The sequence below is a fragment of the Gopherus evgoodei genome, chromosome 1, assembly GCF_007399415.2.
Source record: "Gopherus evgoodei ecotype Sinaloan lineage chromosome 1, rGopEvg1_v1.p, whole genome shotgun sequence".
NCBI classification, from domain to species: domain Eukaryota; kingdom Metazoa; phylum Chordata; order Testudines; family Testudinidae; genus Gopherus; species Gopherus evgoodei.
This window is the reverse complement of record NC_044322.1, coordinates 32,823,495-32,843,860: the sequence shown is the minus strand read 5'-3', so window position 1 is coordinate 32,843,860 and position 20,366 is coordinate 32,823,495. Positions and strand designations below refer to the sequence as shown.

The window sequence follows — 20,366 nt, the reverse complement described above, 5'->3', positions numbered from 1 at the left end:
CCTGTTCAGCACTTTCCAATACTACAAAAGACATGAAAAATGCAAGTTAATCATGACTGAGTTCTCTTACTGCAGACAACAGTACTTGTTTTATCCATGTTTAAAAGATCAAACCCTCTTTTCAGTCAAAGATTTCCAAATTCCCTAACACATCTGAGAAAAATCCTATCCTGCATGAAGTAATCCCCCCAAGAGTTTAAAGGTGGGATATTCAAAAGTGCTCAGCATTTCATTGATTTCAATAGCAGTGAGTCAGGTCAGTGAGGAGAGCTTTTGAAAATCCCACCTTAAATTAATGAATGGAACAAGCCCAGTTCTTCTTGTCTCAAATGATTTTTTCAAAGCCACAGGAAGATTAGTATTTTCAAAGCCAAGAACAGATCAGTATTAAACAAATTCAATTGCCTGAGTCCTTGGTAAACTGAATGCTTTTTAATTAGATGCCCAGTGCTGATGAGTAAGTTTGGTATAAATTAAAAAAAAAAACTTTCTAGTCTAAAAATCCATCCCATAGATCCACAGTTTGCCATCCTTACTGTCTTCCCTTCATGCCTAGTTTTACCTACTGCAGATACACGAGACGCCTATGCAGAGAGGCACAAATCAGTGGAAAAGATGTTATTTCTGTCACATCAGAAAATGGATGATGTTTATTCATTTTGTCTGCTGGATGCTGGTGCAATACGCTAAGAGTTGCTCACTGTACCGTTACTGAGTAGCTGCACTCCGATTTTAGCTTGGAAACAAAAGACTTCTATATTCCATCCACAGAACAGCAGCTTTTCCAAGTAAGAAAAACCCTTTAAAAATGTTACACTGTACTTTTATGAACAATTCAATTTGACTGGTCCTCGTTTTATTTGTGTAACTTGCAGCTGTAAACAAGGATCACCAGTTAAGGTTCTCTGTTGGCCATCGTTACAAGGAGAATTATCTGTCTGCCCCACACAAACCTGATTGCTCCTTTTTTTTTTTAAACAATTGTACGACATATCAGACAGTTTTTCAGACATAAGGAAGACTGAACTCCAATTTGCCCAACCGCTTATACGTGGAGGAAAATCACTATAGCAACCAAGGAACACATCAAGACAGAGTCATTCAAAAGCATTCTATACTGGGAGCTGCACCTTCGCATTCCTTACTTTCAACTGCCTCTGTGATTTTTAATTTACTTGATGGGATCAGGGCAAGACATATAACATATTGTAAAAATCTGCTAGTGCTTGCAGGCTGTTTACCAGTAGACCAAGGGAGGGTGACAGAGATTTACTGAGAAAAACTGCACTCCAGCCAACTCCAGCAGGTGTTAAGTAGAGTAAGTATGTAATTATATTTTAGTATCTGAAATAACAACAATAAAAGGAAGTGACATCTTGGCAGCCTCACCAAGACCAAGTTGTGAGCAGAGCTGGTTGAAAAGTGGAGATGTTTTCTATGAAAATCCTTTTCCCATTTTTGCCAAAAATGTCAAATTTTAGGAAATTCTTCAAAATGTTCTTGCTCGTGTTGAGCCAGGAAATGAAACTGAAGCAAACAGAACCCAAGACTATGCATGTGTAATAAGAATCAGAAAGTGAGAGCAAGAAACAACTCTTCCTTCTGGTTGGCTTATCAAATTCACACTTACCACTAAATTATCTGATAACTGAGTGCCCAGATCAAATGAGCTTTTCATATGAGTTTGTCCAACAAAAGAAGGGGAGGAACTAATGAAAACAAAGAAAGCTCTGGAAAGGTTATATTAATCCCTCCAAGAGAATGCTCTTTGCAATATTTATAAGTCCTCTGTTGGTGCTGCACAATAAGAGTGAAGGGTCAGGTGCATACATAAATCTGACCATATGGACAGTCTCAATTCAGGAACAGCGTCTGTCCAGTTTTAAGTCCTCAGAGAAGCCTTCCCAAAGCAAAAGGGCAGTTAAAAGGCAGAATGTGGAAAGTTGCAGATCCAAGCAGATCCCTTATGTACAATGAATATATATTGTCTTTAGCTGGCTGGACCACGGTTGGAATGTGGAATAGCCTCACACTTTCACAAGCAGAGGGTACTTTCTACCCCTCACCCCCCCAAAATCTGCCAGAGTTTCAGCATTGCTAAATGGTCATTAAATGGGTGGAGCCTCTTACCTTAGAACACAAGGTGCAGAACTACAAAAACTGTGATCAGCAGAGACATTTAAGATGGAGTCCCCTTGCTTTAAGTAGGATGGACTGCTGGCAGGGCATTCTCCATGAGAAACCTTTGGATCTGGCATTTGCTACCCCTTTGGGTCGCCAGAGGCAAATTGCCTTTCCAAACACGCCACAAAGTCCATTTTCTCTCACTGGCAGAATCATGGGAAGGGACTGAACAGATGAGTTGATCAAGTGGACAAGGAATGTCTGAAGGAAGGGTTTAAAATCAAATATATATACAGAGAAAGATTGATTGTGCTTTTTAATCTCTCAAGCACTGCAAGACTTCAGTTTATTAAATGAAGTGTCACTGCGCAGCATCATAACTAATTTCTTCATAGGAATCTTTCTAACTTAGCCCTACATATAATAACTTAGTCTCAATGTCAGCATGAGTTACTATCATTCACATGCAATGCCAAGTTTTTGAAAACTTTTCCAAGGCTAACCCACCATCCCTCCTCCAGGTGGAAGACAGATTGCTTCACAGTGAGGAAAGGTAATTTTAGAGTTCAGCCATTTCTGAGTTGTGTGTAAGAAGCGCTTTTAAAGGATATTTTCTACTTGAGCTTTTTTAAAGTGATCAATTTTTTAAAACCTATTTTGATAGAATAAGCTTTAAATAGCATGCCCTGAAAATTTTGATATTTAATTAAAACAAACCATATATACAACAACCACATCATCAAAGGAATGGGTCAGGATTTTAAACAGATTATAAAAATAACCCACAAACAATACATCAGCAGAAAAGGAACAGATTAAAAACCACACAGAACCCAATACGCAAATTACAACAACTTCATCCTTATCTGAAAACTTGTCCTATAACAACCCTTAATATTTGTCTTGTTTAGCCTCATCAGGACATGAATTAGTGTCTTGAGCTCCTGTAGCACCTAGAGGCTCTGTCATATATATGTACAGCATCTAGCACAATCAGAGACAGCCCCTATCCTGAGGGCCCCACAGTCTGAGGAGACAAGACAGACAAAGGTGGAGAAAGCAAGTATCGTACTTTTCATTTTACAGACTGAGAAGAGACATCGAGCAATTATGTGATTTGTACATGGTGTCACAAAGAAGTCTGGGGCAGAGCCAGAATGGACTAGAGCTCCTGAGTCCCAGTCCAGTGTGTTAACCACAAGGCCATCCTTCCTTTCCACAAGCCCACTCTAATGCTATACTTCTAATACACACTCTGAACCTACCTCAGTAATTAATGGAGAGAATCTCTCATGCCACAGACTCTGCACTTACACAGACATGTTTTATCATATGTGATAGACCCAGGCCAGTTGGGTACAGCAGAATAGCAGAAGGCAGATATCTGGCCACTGGATTAACAGTTTTCTGTTCCCTGACTGACCAGAGCAGGGGCTGCTCCAGACTAATGAGAACACCTGATTAATTAACCTGCAAAGAGTCAGGTGAGGCCATTCAGTTAATGTGACCACCTGATTCTAATTAAGGCCCTGCTGATACTATAAAAAGGGCTCACTCCAGTCAGACAGGAGAGAGCCAGAAAGCCAGAGGAGAGGAAGTGTGGCTGAAGACACCCTCAAACCATCATTAAGGGAGCCCTAAGGGAAGGGAGAAGCAGGAGAGTTGTGGGGAAGTGGCCCAGGGAAATGTAGCAACTCTGGCAGTGAAAGGTTGGCCACCAACAGCTGCTACCATTAGGGTCCCTGGGCCGGAACCCAGAGTAGAGAGCGGGCCCGGGTTCCCCCCAACCCACCACTACAGGAACATCTCCTGGGAGGAGAAGTCAGGCCCCTGTCAGGACAGGAGGCTGAACAGAGACTGTGGGAGTTCTCTCACCAACTTCCTTGCAAGCCTATGATGAAAAGGGCTCAGTAGACTGTAACCCTGGCCCTAGAGAGAGAAGGGCTACGTGGAGGGTCACAGTGAGCCACTGAGGCTAGCATAAACCGCCCAGAAGCGCAGGACCCATGGGAGCAAGGTCAGAGCTCTGCCACACATATCATCTGCTCTTTCTAGAGCCTATTCTTGTTCTCCAGCTCTCTCCCCAAGTCTTCTTTACAATGGCTGCCACTCTGGGAAGTTCATAGGGATGGAGTAGTTTCCATTTTGCTTCAAATGAACTCCCTCAGCAAGAGGCAGCTTCAAAATACCTTTATCACTCTCAGTTTCTACCCAGTCTCCTTACACTAAAGCAGTGGTTCTCAATCTGCGGCCCAATCAGCACACAGCTGCGGCCCATGTGACATCCTTAGGGCCATACAGGTAATATATATATTGTGTGGATGCAGCCCCCATAACAGAGAGAGCTGCATGTGTGGCCCACAATGGTAAATAGTCTGAGAAGCACTATCCTAGAGCCTAACTGGAAAAATGATTGCACTAGGAGGCAGTTCTTTCACCTTGGCAAACAGTAGATATCAACTTTAGAAAGCTCCTGTTCTGCCACGCTTAATTCTATCACAGATGTCTAGCATTGTGCACAGTTTCTAGGTGTTGTCTCACTAGTGTTATTTAAACCAAGATATTATCACCTCCCTAGCCTGGAGGATACATCTGCAGCTCCAAATTTCATTGCAGTTTTGCAATGATATTACGCTACATGCTGGTATCTAGTTTGCTGCTCGCTATCACCCTAGGTCTCTTTAACGAAGCTAATTGAAATTTTTCAACTAAAAAACATGCTAATACTGGAAAATTATTTGACAAAAAACTTCCAAGAAAAATGTCAATTTAGATTAATGTTTTTGATTTTATGATGGGGGAGATTCAAAATGAGATGTTTCATTTTGAAATATCAATTCAAAAATGAAATATTTCATTTTGAAACATACTTCAAAACTGTCCACTTTTTCCACTTCAACATTTCCAAACTGAAACTTTTCAGAATTTTTCATTTTGCAGAAACTTTTAGCTATTTTGACTTTTCAATCCAAATCAGAATGGAAAGTAATTTCAAAATGTTAGACTTCCCCATGAAAGGGAAAAACTGTTTCCCAAACAGATATTTATTTGGCTCTCACTGGTACAGCATCTGAGTGCCTCCCAAGACTCACTCTCTCCATTCACTGCCTTTAGGAGTATCATAAAATGAAGTAGAGAGATGGCAGTTTCCTTCTGGCCATCCACAGGAATTTATTTTAATTTCAAGTGTGCCCATCACCATGCTCACAATGGGCAATGCTAACCCTCCCTAATTAGTTACTAACAGGAAGAGAATAAGAAACAATGGGGAAGTGGTTATATGAGTCAAAATGAAGGCATTGTTTATCTGATTTGGACTGGACTAAAACAGGAGCTTTATTAATAGCATATTAAAAACAGAGAGCTAGCTGTGTGCATACAATTCTAAATCATCAGCCTCATTCCCCAGGGGACTTATATACAGTCAGTGACAGACAGGGTGTAGTGCTGCTGGAGTAGTCCAGAGTGTTCCTCCGGCACCTGAAATCCAGGACAGAGCAGCCCACTGGGATTCCACCTGGTGCATGGGGTTGCAACGCCATTCCCTTTCGACCCGGCCACCCTTCCGTCAGGACAGGGAACAGCCTGGTCAAATTTGAGCAAGTGTCATTGCAACCTGGCATGCAGGGTTGAAGTTTCACTCAGGTTTGGCCTAGCTGTTCTTTCATCACCCCTGGCCACCCCTCTGCCTCCACCAAACTGGACTGGCACTGTGACCCCATGTGCAAGGCTGCAATGCCACTCACCACTCAAATTTGGCCTATGCTGTGTGTGTTAGCTGGGTGATGGAAGCTAATGAAGCTTCTGGGTGGTTACGGTTGAGAGGAATCCCCCTAACCTGGGACAGAAGCAGAGTGCTGAGCCAGGGATGTGCTGGTGAATGGCCAGGAAAGTCCCAGGGGTAGTGGGTAAGCAGCAGAGGGGAGAGTTGTCGATGGGCTAAGGAGTGAATGAGGAGTGCTGAGGGCCTTGGGATGAGGGACTGGAGGGCAGGGGGGCTGCAGTAAACAAGATGTATGTTATGGCTGCTGGGATGTGTCAGCAGGCTGTCAGGGTAAGTGGGCTGGTGGAAAACTATTGTCACCCTAGTCTGATTAGCCAGTCAAATCAGGTTTATATGGAGCAGCTCAAAAGAAGCTGGAACAAACCAGTGAATCTTGCCCTCATATGAAATTTGCAGAGAATTATGAATGTTGTAAAGACAGTATTTTACATGTGCTGCCAATGGACTCTTTGACTAACGATGTGTGTGCTCTGACCATGCTTTGCTACCTAGCTTAAAGTTTGGAAAATAAAAGCTGAGTTATGTGTGTTTCATGTTGAGACGTGCGTGTATTTATTACAAATGCATGAAGGCTCACAATTGCTGTTGTGCAGATTTTCAATTAGATAAAATTTCTTGGTAAAACATTAGCCTCCAAAATCTAAACTACCTTGTGTCACTGTAAGACAAAGCACCCATATTCAAACCCTATCGCACGTGACAGAATTACTAACTTGAGATCACTTCTCAAGGCTCCTACACTATAAAATTTAGCACTACATCACTGCTGAGAGAAATAGTGACAGAAACTCATTTAAACAAAAGAGTGAGGGCAGTGAAATTGGCTTAGGTACCAGACCATTACGGATGCTCAACCTTAAGTAACAATACTGAAATCTGCAGTACCAAAGGGATTCTCTGCCATTAACGGATCATTCTTTAGTTGTCCATTTGTGAGTGTCTTCAACTTTCCTCTGAAACATCAGGTACTGGTGACATGCCACTGGATTAGATGGATCACTGATCCGATTCAATAGGCCAGTCCCTATATTCTGTACAACTGAAAATGAAGTTCTAACACAATCTAGCATTTTGACAGTTTTAATTAAATGGTAGTGGCAAAGTGGCTGAAAAGCAACCAATAATAAGCTATGTTCCACAAGTTACATAGAAGATAAGGGCCAAAATACAGCAAAATTGTTCTACAGGGAAATGAGTTATCATTAGACATAGTTTTGGAGAAGGGTTACCTCAGGAAGTGCTTCATTGTGGTGGCTTTGACGTTCCAGACATGCAATCCTCCTCAACCAATCACAGATAAAGTTGTTCTTGAAGAAATAACTGATGCTGTAGAAAAAATTATATCTCTGTTACTAAATAGGTCTAACAGTGTTTCAACATTCAGTTGTTAATGTCTTTTTTCTACATACTTCCTGCAATTATTTTAAGAATTCTAATTCCAACAAAAATAGTAAGTTTATGTTCAAGTCCTCAGCCTGAAATCTTACCTATACTACTTTGCTCTATGCCTTTCTTTTTCAGATTACAGATTTTCTTAGATAAAGCCCAGGACTAAGAGCAAGAATGCCTCCCAACAAAAACTCTTCCACAGACTTCCTTGGAACTTGTGAAGTTGCAACATTGTCCCCATTTGTAACTGCAAAAAAACATGCACCTAACCTCACAAGGGCATTGTAAGCCTCTCTTCTTGAGCATCTGTAGCAGTATTTGAAGATCCTCGGATTAAAAGCACTAAATAAGTGCAAAGTATTATGACTGGATCCTGATTTGAGACATACATGAGAGACAAGACAGTAACTACCCTTCCAGGCACCAAGATCCTTGAGGTGATATGTTTGCTGTCTTGCAATTTACTTCCTCACATTTTACTCAGCATCTCCACTAGACTCTTCTAAGACAGGCAAGCCTAGTTAAGTTCCATTGTGATTACCAGTTAGCTGAAAGCAGTGGGTGGAATTCAGATAAGAAGTCAGTTTCTGGGAAGCAAGCCTGTACACTACAGATTTCTGGGACTCTCCCCAGCAACCTCCTTTCTCCATAAGCTTCTAAAATGTAGCATTGTTTTCACCCTGAAATAATGCTTCCAATAAGATGTAGAATTCAACTATTAATTTTACACACCAAAATACTCAAAAGGATCAACAAAACATCTTTTATTTACCACCTTTCATCCAGGAGGATCCAAAAGCCCTTTACAGACTTCAAATATAGGGACCATTCGTCCATTACGGAAAGGGAACTGCCAACAGGGAGGCACATTCTGTGCCAGTAATAAACTACACCACAGTTTTTAAAAGGCAGAGGAAGCAAAAATGTCTAAAAAAATCTAATTATCTACGTGCCAGATTTTCAAAAGAACTCAGTTCACATTTAGGCTTCTGATTAAAGGCCAGATTTTCACACAATTGGGCACCCAATATTTTGAAGAGTTCAGCATCCTTTTGAAAATCTTGCAGCTTTTGGGGGGGCTCAAAGGGAAGATGACCCCTGGAAAATCTGACCCCATGTACTTTTGCAGGACCAAATGATACTGCTAATCTGATGCAAACTTCCCCCTCCCCCACTCGCCTTCTTCCACCTAGTGAGCATTTTCCTTTCCTCTTTCTGACATCTCTGAATATTATACTGTCACCTGCTGCTAAGAAAAGATCAAGTGCTCCATTTATAAAAACATAGCTATCCAGTTGGATCACATCATGCTGTTCGCTAAAAATATATAATCCCTAAACTGTGAAAGCTTCAGTCCATTTAGATTGTTTTTGACTGGCTGAACCATGCTGCTGTCCCCCGAATACAGCTGTAATTGCTACTGCCTGCTGTGACACCTGCTTGAAAGGGTGGACAGAGGCTAACAACAAACTCTGGTTCAGGCAGGCTTCTAAAGCTCCCTAGGGAAGCTTTTGATGTTCCTTAGACAATATCAAGTGCAGGTGAAATGGGAAAGGAGGGCCAAGACTGGAGGGGACGTAAATTGCCCTCCCTCCACAGTTTTCTGTCTAAAGATATAATCTGTACAGCATTCTCATTGCTGGGTCTTAGCATGAGATAAATGAAACAGCCTTTAGTCTTAAAATATTCCGACCCATAATGACAGTAGGAGCAGGAACAGGACACAATCTAGGCCCTCTACTGGCTGTCATACATCACCCCATGCTAAGCATATATGTTGCCCTCTGAGCATCCCTAATCAGTTCCTTCTTGAACTTGGTCAGTGAAGGAGCTTCCTGTTGGAGACTGCTCTCTGTTACCAGAGCTCCAGAAGGGAGACCAAATGCACTTATGGTTCTGCACCCAAAAATTCAGAGCTGCAGTGCTAGGAATCCTTAGTATTACGGGTTTGTGAAACCTTCTGTCTTCATGGGCCTCAAGGTCAGATTCTGCAGAAAAAGTAGAGCTGGTCTGAAGTTTTTGAAAAGTTTATAATTAAAAATTGGTCTGTTTCAAAAAGTGGTTTTAAAAAGGTCAATACTGGTTTGGGGTTTTTCTTCCTTTTTTCATATCAAAGTTACTATTTTAAAAGCAAATACCTCAACAACATGTGTTTATGAAAAAAACTGTTTTGGCAAATGAAAAAAATGTTGATAATTAGGGCATTACCAAATTCAGGGTACATTTTGGTCAAATTTCATGGTTATAGGATTTTAAAAATAGTTAGTTGAAATCATGAAATTATTTAAATATGAAATGTCATGGTGTTGTAACTGTAGGGGTCCTGACCAAAAAAGGAGCTGGGGAGGGTCACAAGGTTACTGTGTATGGGAGGGGGGTGTCACAGTATTGCTACTCTTACTTCTGTGCTACTGCTGGCAGCGGTGCTGCCTTCAGACCTGAGCAGCTGGAGAGCAGTGGCTGCTGGCCGAGAGCCTTGTTCTGACGGTAGAGCCACTGCCAGCAGCAGAAGTAAGGGTGGCAACCATGGCATGGTAAGGTATTGCCACCCTTACTTCTACACTGCTGCTGGCAGGGCACTGCCTTCAGAGCTGGGCACCTAGCCAACATCGCCACTCTCTGGCCGCTGAGCTTTGAAGGCATAGCAGAAGTAAGGGTGGCAATACCGCGACCACCCTAAAATAACCTTGTGACCTCCCTGCAACTTCCTTTTGGACAGGATGCCCAATTTGAGAAACGTTGGTCTTCCCTAAGAAATCTGTGTAGTATAGTACAAAAAGCACACAAGACCACCAGATTTTACAGTCCATGACACATTTTTCATGACTGTAAATTTGGTAGGGCCCTATTGATAATGCTTTAGATCAGTGTTTCTCAAACTGGGGTCTGCAGACCCTTGGGCGTTCCTGGGGGTCCCTGGGTCCCACTGATCAACTTCTCTCCCTCCCTCCCAGAGCCTTCTGTACACTAAAAGTCTGGTGGCGCAGTGGGGCTAAGGCAGGCTTCCTACCTACCCTGGCTCTGCACCATTCCCTGAAGTGGCTGGCACGTCCCTGTGGTCCCTGGGGCTGGGGTGGGCAGGGGGTCTCCGTGCGCTGCCCCCACCCCAAGCACCAACTCTGCAGATCCCACTGGCCAGGAACTATGGCCAATGGGAGCTGCAGGGGTGATGCCTGTGGCTAGGGGCAGTGAGCAGATACCACCTGGCCCCACCACCCAACCCCCTGCTGAAGCCTGGTGAAAGTGAGAGAGAGAGAGTGAGCAAGTGGAGGTGGGGCCTCAGAGAAGAGACGGGGCCAGTCCTGAGCAGGGGGGCTTGGGGAGCCCCAATTTTTTTTTAAATCAAAATGGGGGTCCTTGGGTTGCTAAAGTTTCAGAACTGTTACTTTAGATAAAAATGTCTAAAAAAATTTTAAAATTTTTTAAAAATCAGTCCATTTCAAATCATTTGAAACTTAAACGGCTTTGAAATTACTCACAAAACTAGCTTTTTTCTTTTTAAACAAGTTCTAGAAAAACAGAGGACAAAGGTTAGGACTGAAATTCTAGCGCCCATTGACATCAATGGCAAACTCTCACTGACTTCACTGCGTTCAAGATTTCACCCTAGGAACTTAAAAAAGCCAGTCCCCAAATGCATAGATCTGGCCAAGTATAGGAAGCCTTTGGTGTGAATGAGATGGCAGCAAAGATAACTGCCTCAAGAATGCACATCTATTGCCAGACTTCACCTAAATGGCCAAAGAGAGCAGAGCTGGTAGAGGGGTCTCTTGGTCCTGAGTCCCATCTCCCATGTAGGTGTAGAAACTTACTGTGATTGGTGGGTAGTATCCATACTCAGCATGGGATGGCCAGTCAGGGACCCAGACTAGTATCTTCTGTGAGGTTTGCTTGGAGCATTCGATTAGCACAATGCTGAACAAGTTGCCAGTCAATAAGCACTTTAATTGCCTTCACACTGATTTTGGGTAACAACTGACATAAACATCTAAGTCTTACCAAAAAGAGATGCAACCGGACAACGCAGGACAGCCCTTTGAGGCAAAAGGAAGATAATGCAGCAGCATCAATCTAGAAATTCAGGGAAACTCCAACATGATCCATACTGATTGAGCAGAAATCCTTCCTATGGTAAAAAGCTCTCCTACCATTGCATCCAGACAGCTTTTGTGGTAATGACAACTTTACCCTGATGCTACAAGAGGAAGACAAGCTGAAAAGGGGTATGTGAGAGAAAACTATCCTTGTGTTAACATTTCATGGAGCCAAATGACTGCAACAGGACCCAGGATATACCTTACTCCAGTAAAGTGAGCCAGTATACAACAGTTCAGCAGAAGGATGGCACAGAGGAATGTTATTTTTGTGAAGCACCGAGAGCCTCTGATGGAAAGTGTTATGTAAGTGTTAACTATTTATCACAGTCCCTCTGAGGATTGCATGACCCCAGACACAGCTAAAGAGCAATCCAATGAACTTCTGATGAGTCTGCAGTTGAGCTGACTCAGAAATGAGAAACAGTTATTTCTGAAATTCTATGGCCTATTGATTTGGCTGCTGCTTGGTGCTCAGTGAACTGTTCTGCATGCTGAGGAAACCAGAACAATTCTGTGTGTATGTATGTGACCTTGCTGGGAGCCCTGACTGTGTGCACAATGCACAACAAAGCACATTTTATGGATTACATTTTAGAGCAAGCTCTGTCTGTTTTAACAGGGTCTGAAAGAGTTCTAGATGCCTATGGAGAGTAGGAAGTTTCCCCAACCAAGTGCTTTCAACTTCTGCAGCCAGTAAGCTTTAATTTTATTTGAGAAGTTTGTAGATTGTAAAGCAAACATGGCAAATGTGAACCTGTTATAAACTGATTCAGGGGCAACTTCCCAAGGCTGCAAACAGGCTCAGTGCTTCTGCTGCTCCTGATCATTTCTCCCAACCTACAGCAATCACCATAGTCTTGTCAGTTTTCAATGTCCCTATTCACAACCCTCTGACTAACCAAGAACTGATGCGAATTAGGTCAATTTCACTCTTCTGCTGCTTGAGATGGCTCTGAGCAGCACCAGGGGCAGACATTGAAGCTAGTCATGGAAGAAGAAAACCTGAACAAGGAAGCTATGACCTGAGATGGGTACTGGGAACATTTACAGAGAGTAGCAGAAACAGCCCATCCTAACAGCAGCTAGGCAACTGAGGCCTCAGTGAGGCTTGAGGGGGCTAAGGGCAGAGACAGAATGCTTGGTCTCCACTGCAGAAGAAAGAAGGTTTTGGAGACCAGGAAAGAGATTCCAATCTATCACTCAACTAACAGGCAGAGACTGATATGAAATACAAAATCAAGCAGGGTCCAGGAACAGCACCCTGGTAGGAAATCACACACCAGACCCTTTTCCCAACAACTGGGAAAGGGGTGTGTGGAAAGAAAGGGCTGTTTCTCATCAGGGTGTTATCTCTGGGCAGTGACTATTCCCACTCCCACACCCTTCTTATGCTGTTAAGTATCTGGTAAAATTTCCAAGCTACTTGTAAGAGTTAGTGTGTGTGTGTGTGGGAAGTATAGTGTTGACAAATAGATTTTTGGTGTAAATAGAGTCAGGAATGAGGCAAAAAACACAATATGGCAGGGGGAAGAGAATGCTGTAAGTGAATAAAGGAAGATAAAAGGAATACAAGATACACAACATGATCTACTGAAGAAAAGAAGAAGTGGAGTAAAGTCAGGAAGAGTAAGAAACTATAATTAAAGCAAGAGACAATCAGCAGTAAATGACTTTTTAAAAAAAGTTCATTAAATAGAAAGTTGATTGAAAGCATTACCATTATATTACTCAAAATCCAACTGTACACAAACACAACCATTACACTGCAAAGGATACGTAGGTGAAGATATTTTCAGCCCATGAGGTAGATAGGTTCTGGGCAAAATTTTCAAGCTCCATCTTTTTATCACTTTACATAGTTGTATTTTCAACATTAGTTTCATTGTCTTTTTTTTTTTTAATTGAAAAGGAAAAAAATGGAGCAGTCACAGAAGCCCAAGTTTCCCGAAAATTTATGACAGGAAATATGATGAGAATTCAGTAAGGATGTACAGTCCATGCCATCTTAGAGATTGTGATCTACATGCTGAAGCTGATAGCAATAACCTTGGCAGGAGAAAGATCTTACGGTTGCATTGCAGCGAACGATGTTGTGATCCTGTACCTTTGTCATACTATGGAATGAGTCCTCTTGGACTGTGTATACAAACCAAATAATTTCTCCATAGAACATAGTAACACCAATGTAGAAGTTCCAGACATCACAAGAATAGGAGGGTAGAGTTTCTTATGAGCACCAACATCACTTGTGAAAGAGGCTTTTACAATACTTTTACAATAGCTTATGTGATAATGTACGTGACATGAGCTATGTTCCATCAGTTGCTCTTGTGGTGAGGAAACTCTGCAAGATGAAACTCAGGAATCCCCTCTCTTTCATTTGGATTTCCCCCACAGAAATGATCAGATGCCTCTTAGTTTGTACGTTTCAGTTTCATTCTGCTTACTTTGATTTTTTTCCTTCTCTTTTTCATAGGAAGCAGCAATAGCTGTGCCCATGCAATCTGTATGTAATACAATGAATGTTTCAGTGCTACCTTTCCCCTTCTGCACAATACAAAACTGAATAAGGTTTTTCATTTTATTTTTATCCAGTGCCGGGCATGGTACAAACACAGTGATAGTTCTTGCCCCCAAGAACCCGGAATCTACACAGATAAGACAGGCAACAGGTGGAAGAAGAAACATGGCCACCTCACAAAGGCCCCTGCAGTTTTGACCAGGGTGCCCTTGCGGAATGGCTTCCATACACAGTAGATGCGTGGGAGGCTTGTTGTGAAGTCACTGTTTCCTTTTTAGCTCAAGCCCAGGGTTTAAAGGATATGAGGGTGAGCATAACTCCATATCTGCTGCTAGAAGCAAAGGGAGAGCTTCCCTTCTCCTCCCTGGCTTAGGCAAGCTGTGCTCCCCTCTCCTGTTTGGCTGGTGCGATGAGAGTTCTCCTCATTGCCTCCCCCGCACCAGCTCTCCTCATGTTTTCTCACTGTTGCCTGTGCCAGGGACTATCAAATCCCAAGAAATTAACAATGGGGGAAAATCTGCCCAAAGAAATAATGCTCTCAGTTATCTTCCAAAGAACAGAACCTGTTTCATCGCACACATCCAGCTCACCAATGTTATCGATACCTGCAGGAAACAGGGTAACTGAACAATGTCAGTTATCAGCAGGGCTGTAGTTTTGTCAAGGTACATTTGGGGGAAAAGCTGACCTGTTTAGTATGATGATCACCACGTCAGAGTCATGGAAACTGAGGAGAACTTCCAAGAACTACAGGCACTGGTTTGTACCCAAAGTGTTTCCATTCTTAGCATGTGCCAGTCCTCCTTGTTGGCATACTGATCATAAAGGATAGTTGACATAGAAGTTGCCACACTACAGATGGATGTACTCTCATGACCTGAAACACTGTAGAGGAGGGTGAGAATCTTTTTCCATCATATTTGCATGGTAACCAATACCAAGCCCACTGAAGTCAGTGCAAAGACTTCCATTAATGTCTTTGTATTTTGGAAATGGCCCATAAAGCAACCTGTTCCTGGTTCATGCACCAGCAGAGCGGCATCATGAACATAGAATGACCTGGATCCTATATGTGTTCTTTTTTTCCTCTAAACTGAATGACTTCAGACACAGACACATACTATTGGCTGTAATTAGAGACTTGTTTACATGCATTATGTAAGAGGTAAATGGTATCACTATTTATTTTAGGTTTTAAATTTCACAGGCATGCTATGTTTTCCCCAGTTGATGTCTTCCTTCCCCAATCACCTCCATAAAAGCATTAATTGTGAATGAACAATGAATTAATGAAGAGCCAGCATCATCCAAGGGATTTTGGTCTGGGCTATGAGCCAGGAGTTCCTGAGTTCTAATCCTGCCTCTTGCACAAATTTGTTCTGCAGCCTTGGGCAAGTCATTTAATCTCTGCACCACAGTCTCACCAGATATAGCTGACAGATAATAATTACAATTACCTACCTCACAGGGCTGTTGTGAGGATCAACCAATAACAGTAAAGGACTTTGTAAGTATTGTAGCGCTTGGGGGCAAAGGGGAGAGATTATAGCTATAAGACTACACGTGCAATTCATTCTGGGTGCAGAACCATGATTCCAGCACCCCTGTACCTGCTAGGCCCCCTCCAAGACAGGCCCAATCCTCCAACCACCTCTAACAAGTCACAATTTCCCTCTTGTCATACATCAAGTCTGCAAACCATCTTCTGAACCTCTCAGCTCCTCTTCACCTCCCGACACTACAAACTTTCTTCTCAGACCCTCATCAACCTACAACTCTCAGTGTTACCCTCACCAGCATCAGTGATCCCCACTCTCCATCTTATTTCACCTAAGTCCAATCATCCACCTTCATTTTATTCACTCATTTTGAATCCCCCCAAATCACCTGGTTTCCTTCCCAGCACTCTAGCAAGCTCATCCAGATTAGGACTCTCCTTCCTTCCATAAACTCCTGAGAAATGTTCTGCTCTCCCTGGGCTTGTGGTCTTATGAAGATCTACACCATCAAGCAACAAAGACTACTGAGGAGTATCAGACAAACCTTCTTCTCAATGAGGCTTAGCAGACATTCATGAATGGTACAGACTAACTCTCCCAAAGACCCAGTGGCATTTAGAACCAGTAGGCCTTGCTCTCCAGCCAGCCCAGATTTTTCTCTTTGCAATTTTCTGCTAGTGCTGCAAGTGGCCCATGGAGCAAATAAAGCTCCCTTTGGTCTGGTTTTGTGCATCTTATACCTCCTCTATATAATAAAGCAGGATCAGTGCTAATAATGATTGCAGCTGGGCCAGTGCTGATCACAGTTCAGCTCTGAATACAAACCTACTCTGAGCAGGATTAGAATACAAGGTACTTAATTTGCCAGCAGCCACCTGAAACCTTGTGTACCTTAGTGCTTCCACTACTGAGCTACACCTGCTAGCAACAATGGGAATTTTAAAAGAAAAGAAAAGCTAGTGCAGCACAGCCTTGAAGTGCCATAGCAGTATGGTTTAGCATTCTGGCTGTGTTAGCAGTACTAGTCTCATTGGCTTACGATTCTGTGGCAAGGTCAGTAGAAAAAGATCTTTTGTCACTTAACAAAATGCTTTGCTGCATAGAACTAAGGACAGTATCTATCTACTAAAACTTTGTGCAACACCTGTCCTGTGGGCTCTGACTCCCAAAGGGTTAAGAGGCACTTTCTACACTGCTGATATGATAACAAATAAATAATAATATATGGAGATATACCTATCTCATGGAACTGGAAGGGACCCTGAAAGGTCACTGAGTCCAGCCCCCTGCGTTCACTAGCAGGACCAACTACTCATTTTGCCCCAGATCCTTAAGTGGCCCCCTCAAGGACTGAACTCACAATCCTGGGTTTAGCAGGCCAATGCTCAAACCACTGAGCTATCCCTCTCCCTTTATATAACTTCATATACAGGCCTATTCCCTGAAATGCACCAAAGCTAGCAGGAAAATTAGCAGTGTTTTGTGGGAAATCTGTAGCATTCATTGATATTCAATGGTTTCCTGAAGTTTTTTCTACAAATGGCTATTTGTCTTAATGTGAAATACATCATCTCTGAAAAACAATGCCTATCAGTTTCAGGCAAGAATCTAGGTAGGCAATAAATAATCTATTCCAAAAGTGAAACTGACAACCACACTTAACATTTCTAGCAACAGCTTTCACCAACTCTAAAAACTAAGACATTAAATTCAAATATGTGGCACTGCATCTGGATTCTCCATGCTTGGCTTAGAAATGTGACTATCCCAAATATATTTTAAAGGTAACCACAGAAAGATGCTATTGTCTACTGTCATCACTGCTCCTAAAATCTAATTTATTTATCACCATGTAACAGGATGAAAAGCATGCAATACATCCTCACAGAAATTACTACTGGTAGGCATCAGTGCTCAATTAAGCAAGATGAGCAGCACATGTACATTGAACCATTTCAACTATTCATGGCTGGACAAGTACACAAAATAATTCTTTCACTGTGTAACCAGATGTTTGAAACAGGAGATGACAATAAGCCAGCAGCAGTGCATGTGGGAAATATATGCTGTAGTACAGAAAGGAAATTTAACTTTATTTCCTCTATTTTATTTCTGTTACTTCAGTTTTCTACTCTCCAAAAATGTACACCCAATTTAAAAGTGATCTCTTGGTTTACAACCACAAAAGCATGGAGATAAATAATTTCTCTCAAGCATTTTCTAAAATGGCTCCTTTGTTTCAAATGCCTTTGTCACCAGAACTGTTTGTTATCTGAATGTTGAGCTGCTGGGACTCGACAGTAACAGTACTTCTCATCAATTATTGAATACACAGTGGCCTCTTTCCTCTAATACTTTTTTTTAAAAAGGCAGGAGGGGGCAAGGAAAAGGGTAGAGGTTGGTGGGGGATATAAACTTGAAGATTACAATTATGGTGATTTCAGAGCAAACTTTAAAATGAATGGGGTTTGCATGAGATAAGCACCCCAAGGGGCCTGATTCTGATCTCACAGCTTCCATTGACTTCAGTGGAGTTATTCACAATGGTGCAATTGAGATCAAATCTGGCTTCAGGTGTTTCTCTCTGCTTTCCACCATATTGGCAACTCCACTTATATTAGGATGGTTGTCAAACCATCTGCATGACACAAACACTGCAGAGCTGCAGAGCAAGACACCTGGATATCTGCCCAGAATTTCCTATCCTCCCTCTCAGTGCTTTAGGATGTTTTGTTTGTGTGCTTAAGTGCAAGAGTCAACCTAATTTCTCTAACACATAAAATCCCACTGAAATCCAAAAGTCCAAAACGTAAAGGGACAAACTTTAACTCCAATGATTTTAATGACAGTTACTCAGCTAAATTCCAAAAGAAAAGGAGACGTTTCATGCCAGCTCTGGGGATTACAAATGTGTGTCACTGGGCTACACACAGTCACTATAAAAACGTAAAGCATTCTGCCAAGGATAAAAATAAAAGCCTCTTTTCTCCAGCACTTACCTTCGCTGGCTACTCCCTCTCCTGACAGTGACCTGGGAAAGGCGATATGGCCGTGAGCAGCTGCTCGAGCACGAAGGCAGGTTGTAACCACAGTCATCAGATAATCAGCTCAAAGAAACTGCTCCACACACTAGTGTTTACAGCCCTGCCATAAGCCTACAGCGATCACCGCAGCATCCCCCCATTCCCGGCCCACGGAGCGGGCAGGGAAGCCGCTGCCCTTCTGGCTACGATGCGGATGGCACCGGGGTGCTGCCAGGCGAGACCCCGCACCCTCTGCGCCCCAGGAGCTCGCGCCTCTCCAGGACCAGATACACCGTCGCTAGGCGACCTGCACGGAGCCCAGGTCCAGCCACTGAGAGCAAAGAGCGGGAGGCGGCTGCTACCAGGCTACACGATGCACCACGCCCGGGAGGCTGCACAACCAGAGCCGGGGAGAAATGCAAAATGCGCCGGGGGGGGGGATACACACTGTTGCTCGGTCTGTCTGGCAGGGCACCCTGCTGCCGGGCTCCGTCTAGGGCAGCGCGGCCGCGTGCAGGGAGAAGGAGGGGGATTTACAAGGCGCCCGTGCGGCTCCCTCACCTCTCTCCTGCCCGCGGCGGGTGCTACGGTCCCATAGCGCCGCAGAGCCGCCGCTCACCAGCCTCTGCCCCCCCTCGGCAGCTGCCGCAATGAGCCGCTGGTTCGGCTGCACCGGGAATCGCTGCGCGGCAGCACCGCTGGAATGTGGGTCAGGAGCTGCCGGCTCGGGGGAGGGGCCGGGGCCGCACGCGCGCTGGCGGGGAGGACCGAGGAGCCGCGGGCGGGGAACAGGGTGCGGCTGCCACCTACTGGCGAGGGCTGAGAAAGGGGGTCAAGCGCCTGCGGGCCCTGTGTGCCCTGGGGCAGGCGGGACATTGCCCGGGGCCCCTGCGTGTGATGGGGAATGGCTGCCATAGCACCCCCCCCCACACAAGAGAAAAGGTAAAACTGACATGCCTTGAGGGAGAGTTTTTGCATGCATGTCCCCAGCGCTCTACAGGCATTAAGGGATCAGGGCTGGCCCTCATCCAGCAAATCACTTAAGCACCTGCTTAACCCTGAAATTAATGGGCCTACTTGAAGTTAATCATGTGCTCAGATGCTTTACTAGATGGAGGGCAGGATGCTCAGCACCTTGAAAGATTGAGGCCTGAGTGAGGGTCTGATTTTGTGGGTGTGGCTTTGCACCAGGGATAAACTACATTCACTGTTCTGTGCCCGCTGTCACTTCATGCTTTTTTCACTGGCAATGTGTTGCATGCACAGTTTATTGTAGGCATTGAACTGCAAGCTCAGCAAAGATGAGATAAAAATGCTTCATACAAAATTCTTTGCATAGTGCACTACAGTAGTCTTAGCATAGCAGCCATGTTAGTCTGTATCCGCAAAAAGAACAGGAGTACTTGTGGCACTTTAGAGCCTAACAAGTTTGTTTCAGCATAAGCTTTCTGTTCTTTTTACAGCACTCTTAATTGCATTAGTCATACTTACTGCATGCAGGCACTAGAAATGTGCTGCTGTACTTTGTATTGTATATAACCTTTTGGTTCCCTTTTCCCTGTGCTCCTACTGAATACACTTAGAGGGTTTCCTTGGCTGAGTGTACTAGGTATCCCCAAGTGCCCTTATCAGGAAGGGGCAGAAAGTTCTCTGCTCTTTAAGGACATAACACAGAGACTGAACCTTAAAAACAATCTAAGGTCACAGTTCTGTATTCTGATCTATGTAAGCATTCTGCTGCTCCCAGGCAGAGCCCCATTAATTTAAATGGGCTTCAAGTGGGTGCAGCAGTTTGCTTGGTTAGGATCGATTTGCTCTAAGTAGAAATGAGGATAGAGGAAAATAGGATTAAAGCAAAAGAAATAGGCTGCATAGCATATTTAGTCCTATAGCTGGCAAAAAATAAACTGCTCTGGGTACCATTCATGT

At 43.4% G+C, this 20,366-nt stretch overlaps 1 protein-coding gene and 1 long non-coding RNA gene across 2 annotated transcripts in view; one reads left to right on the top strand and one right to left on the bottom strand.

The window, feature by feature from the left end:
- The window catches only part of LOC115652223 (alkylated DNA repair protein alkB homolog 8-like), a 19,956-nt gene extending 18,393 nt beyond the window's left edge, over positions 1-1,563 (top strand). Inside the window, exon 5 of the mRNA XM_030563987.1 lies at positions 1,482-1,563. Within this exon, the coding sequence (XP_030419847.1) occupies positions 1,482-1,563 (82 nt within the window). The remainder of the gene's footprint in view (positions 1-1,481) is intronic.
- Positions 1,564-2,328: 765 nt separating this feature from the next.
- Positions 2,329-19,122, bottom strand: LOC115645835. The gene is made up of 3 exons (XR_003998841.1): positions 18,999-19,122; positions 7,138-7,234; positions 2,329-2,385 (listed from the first exon to the last, which is right to left on the bottom strand). It is a non-coding gene; the product is annotated as an uncharacterized LOC115645835 (long non-coding RNA).
- Between the last annotated feature and the right edge of the window lie 1,244 nt (positions 19,123-20,366).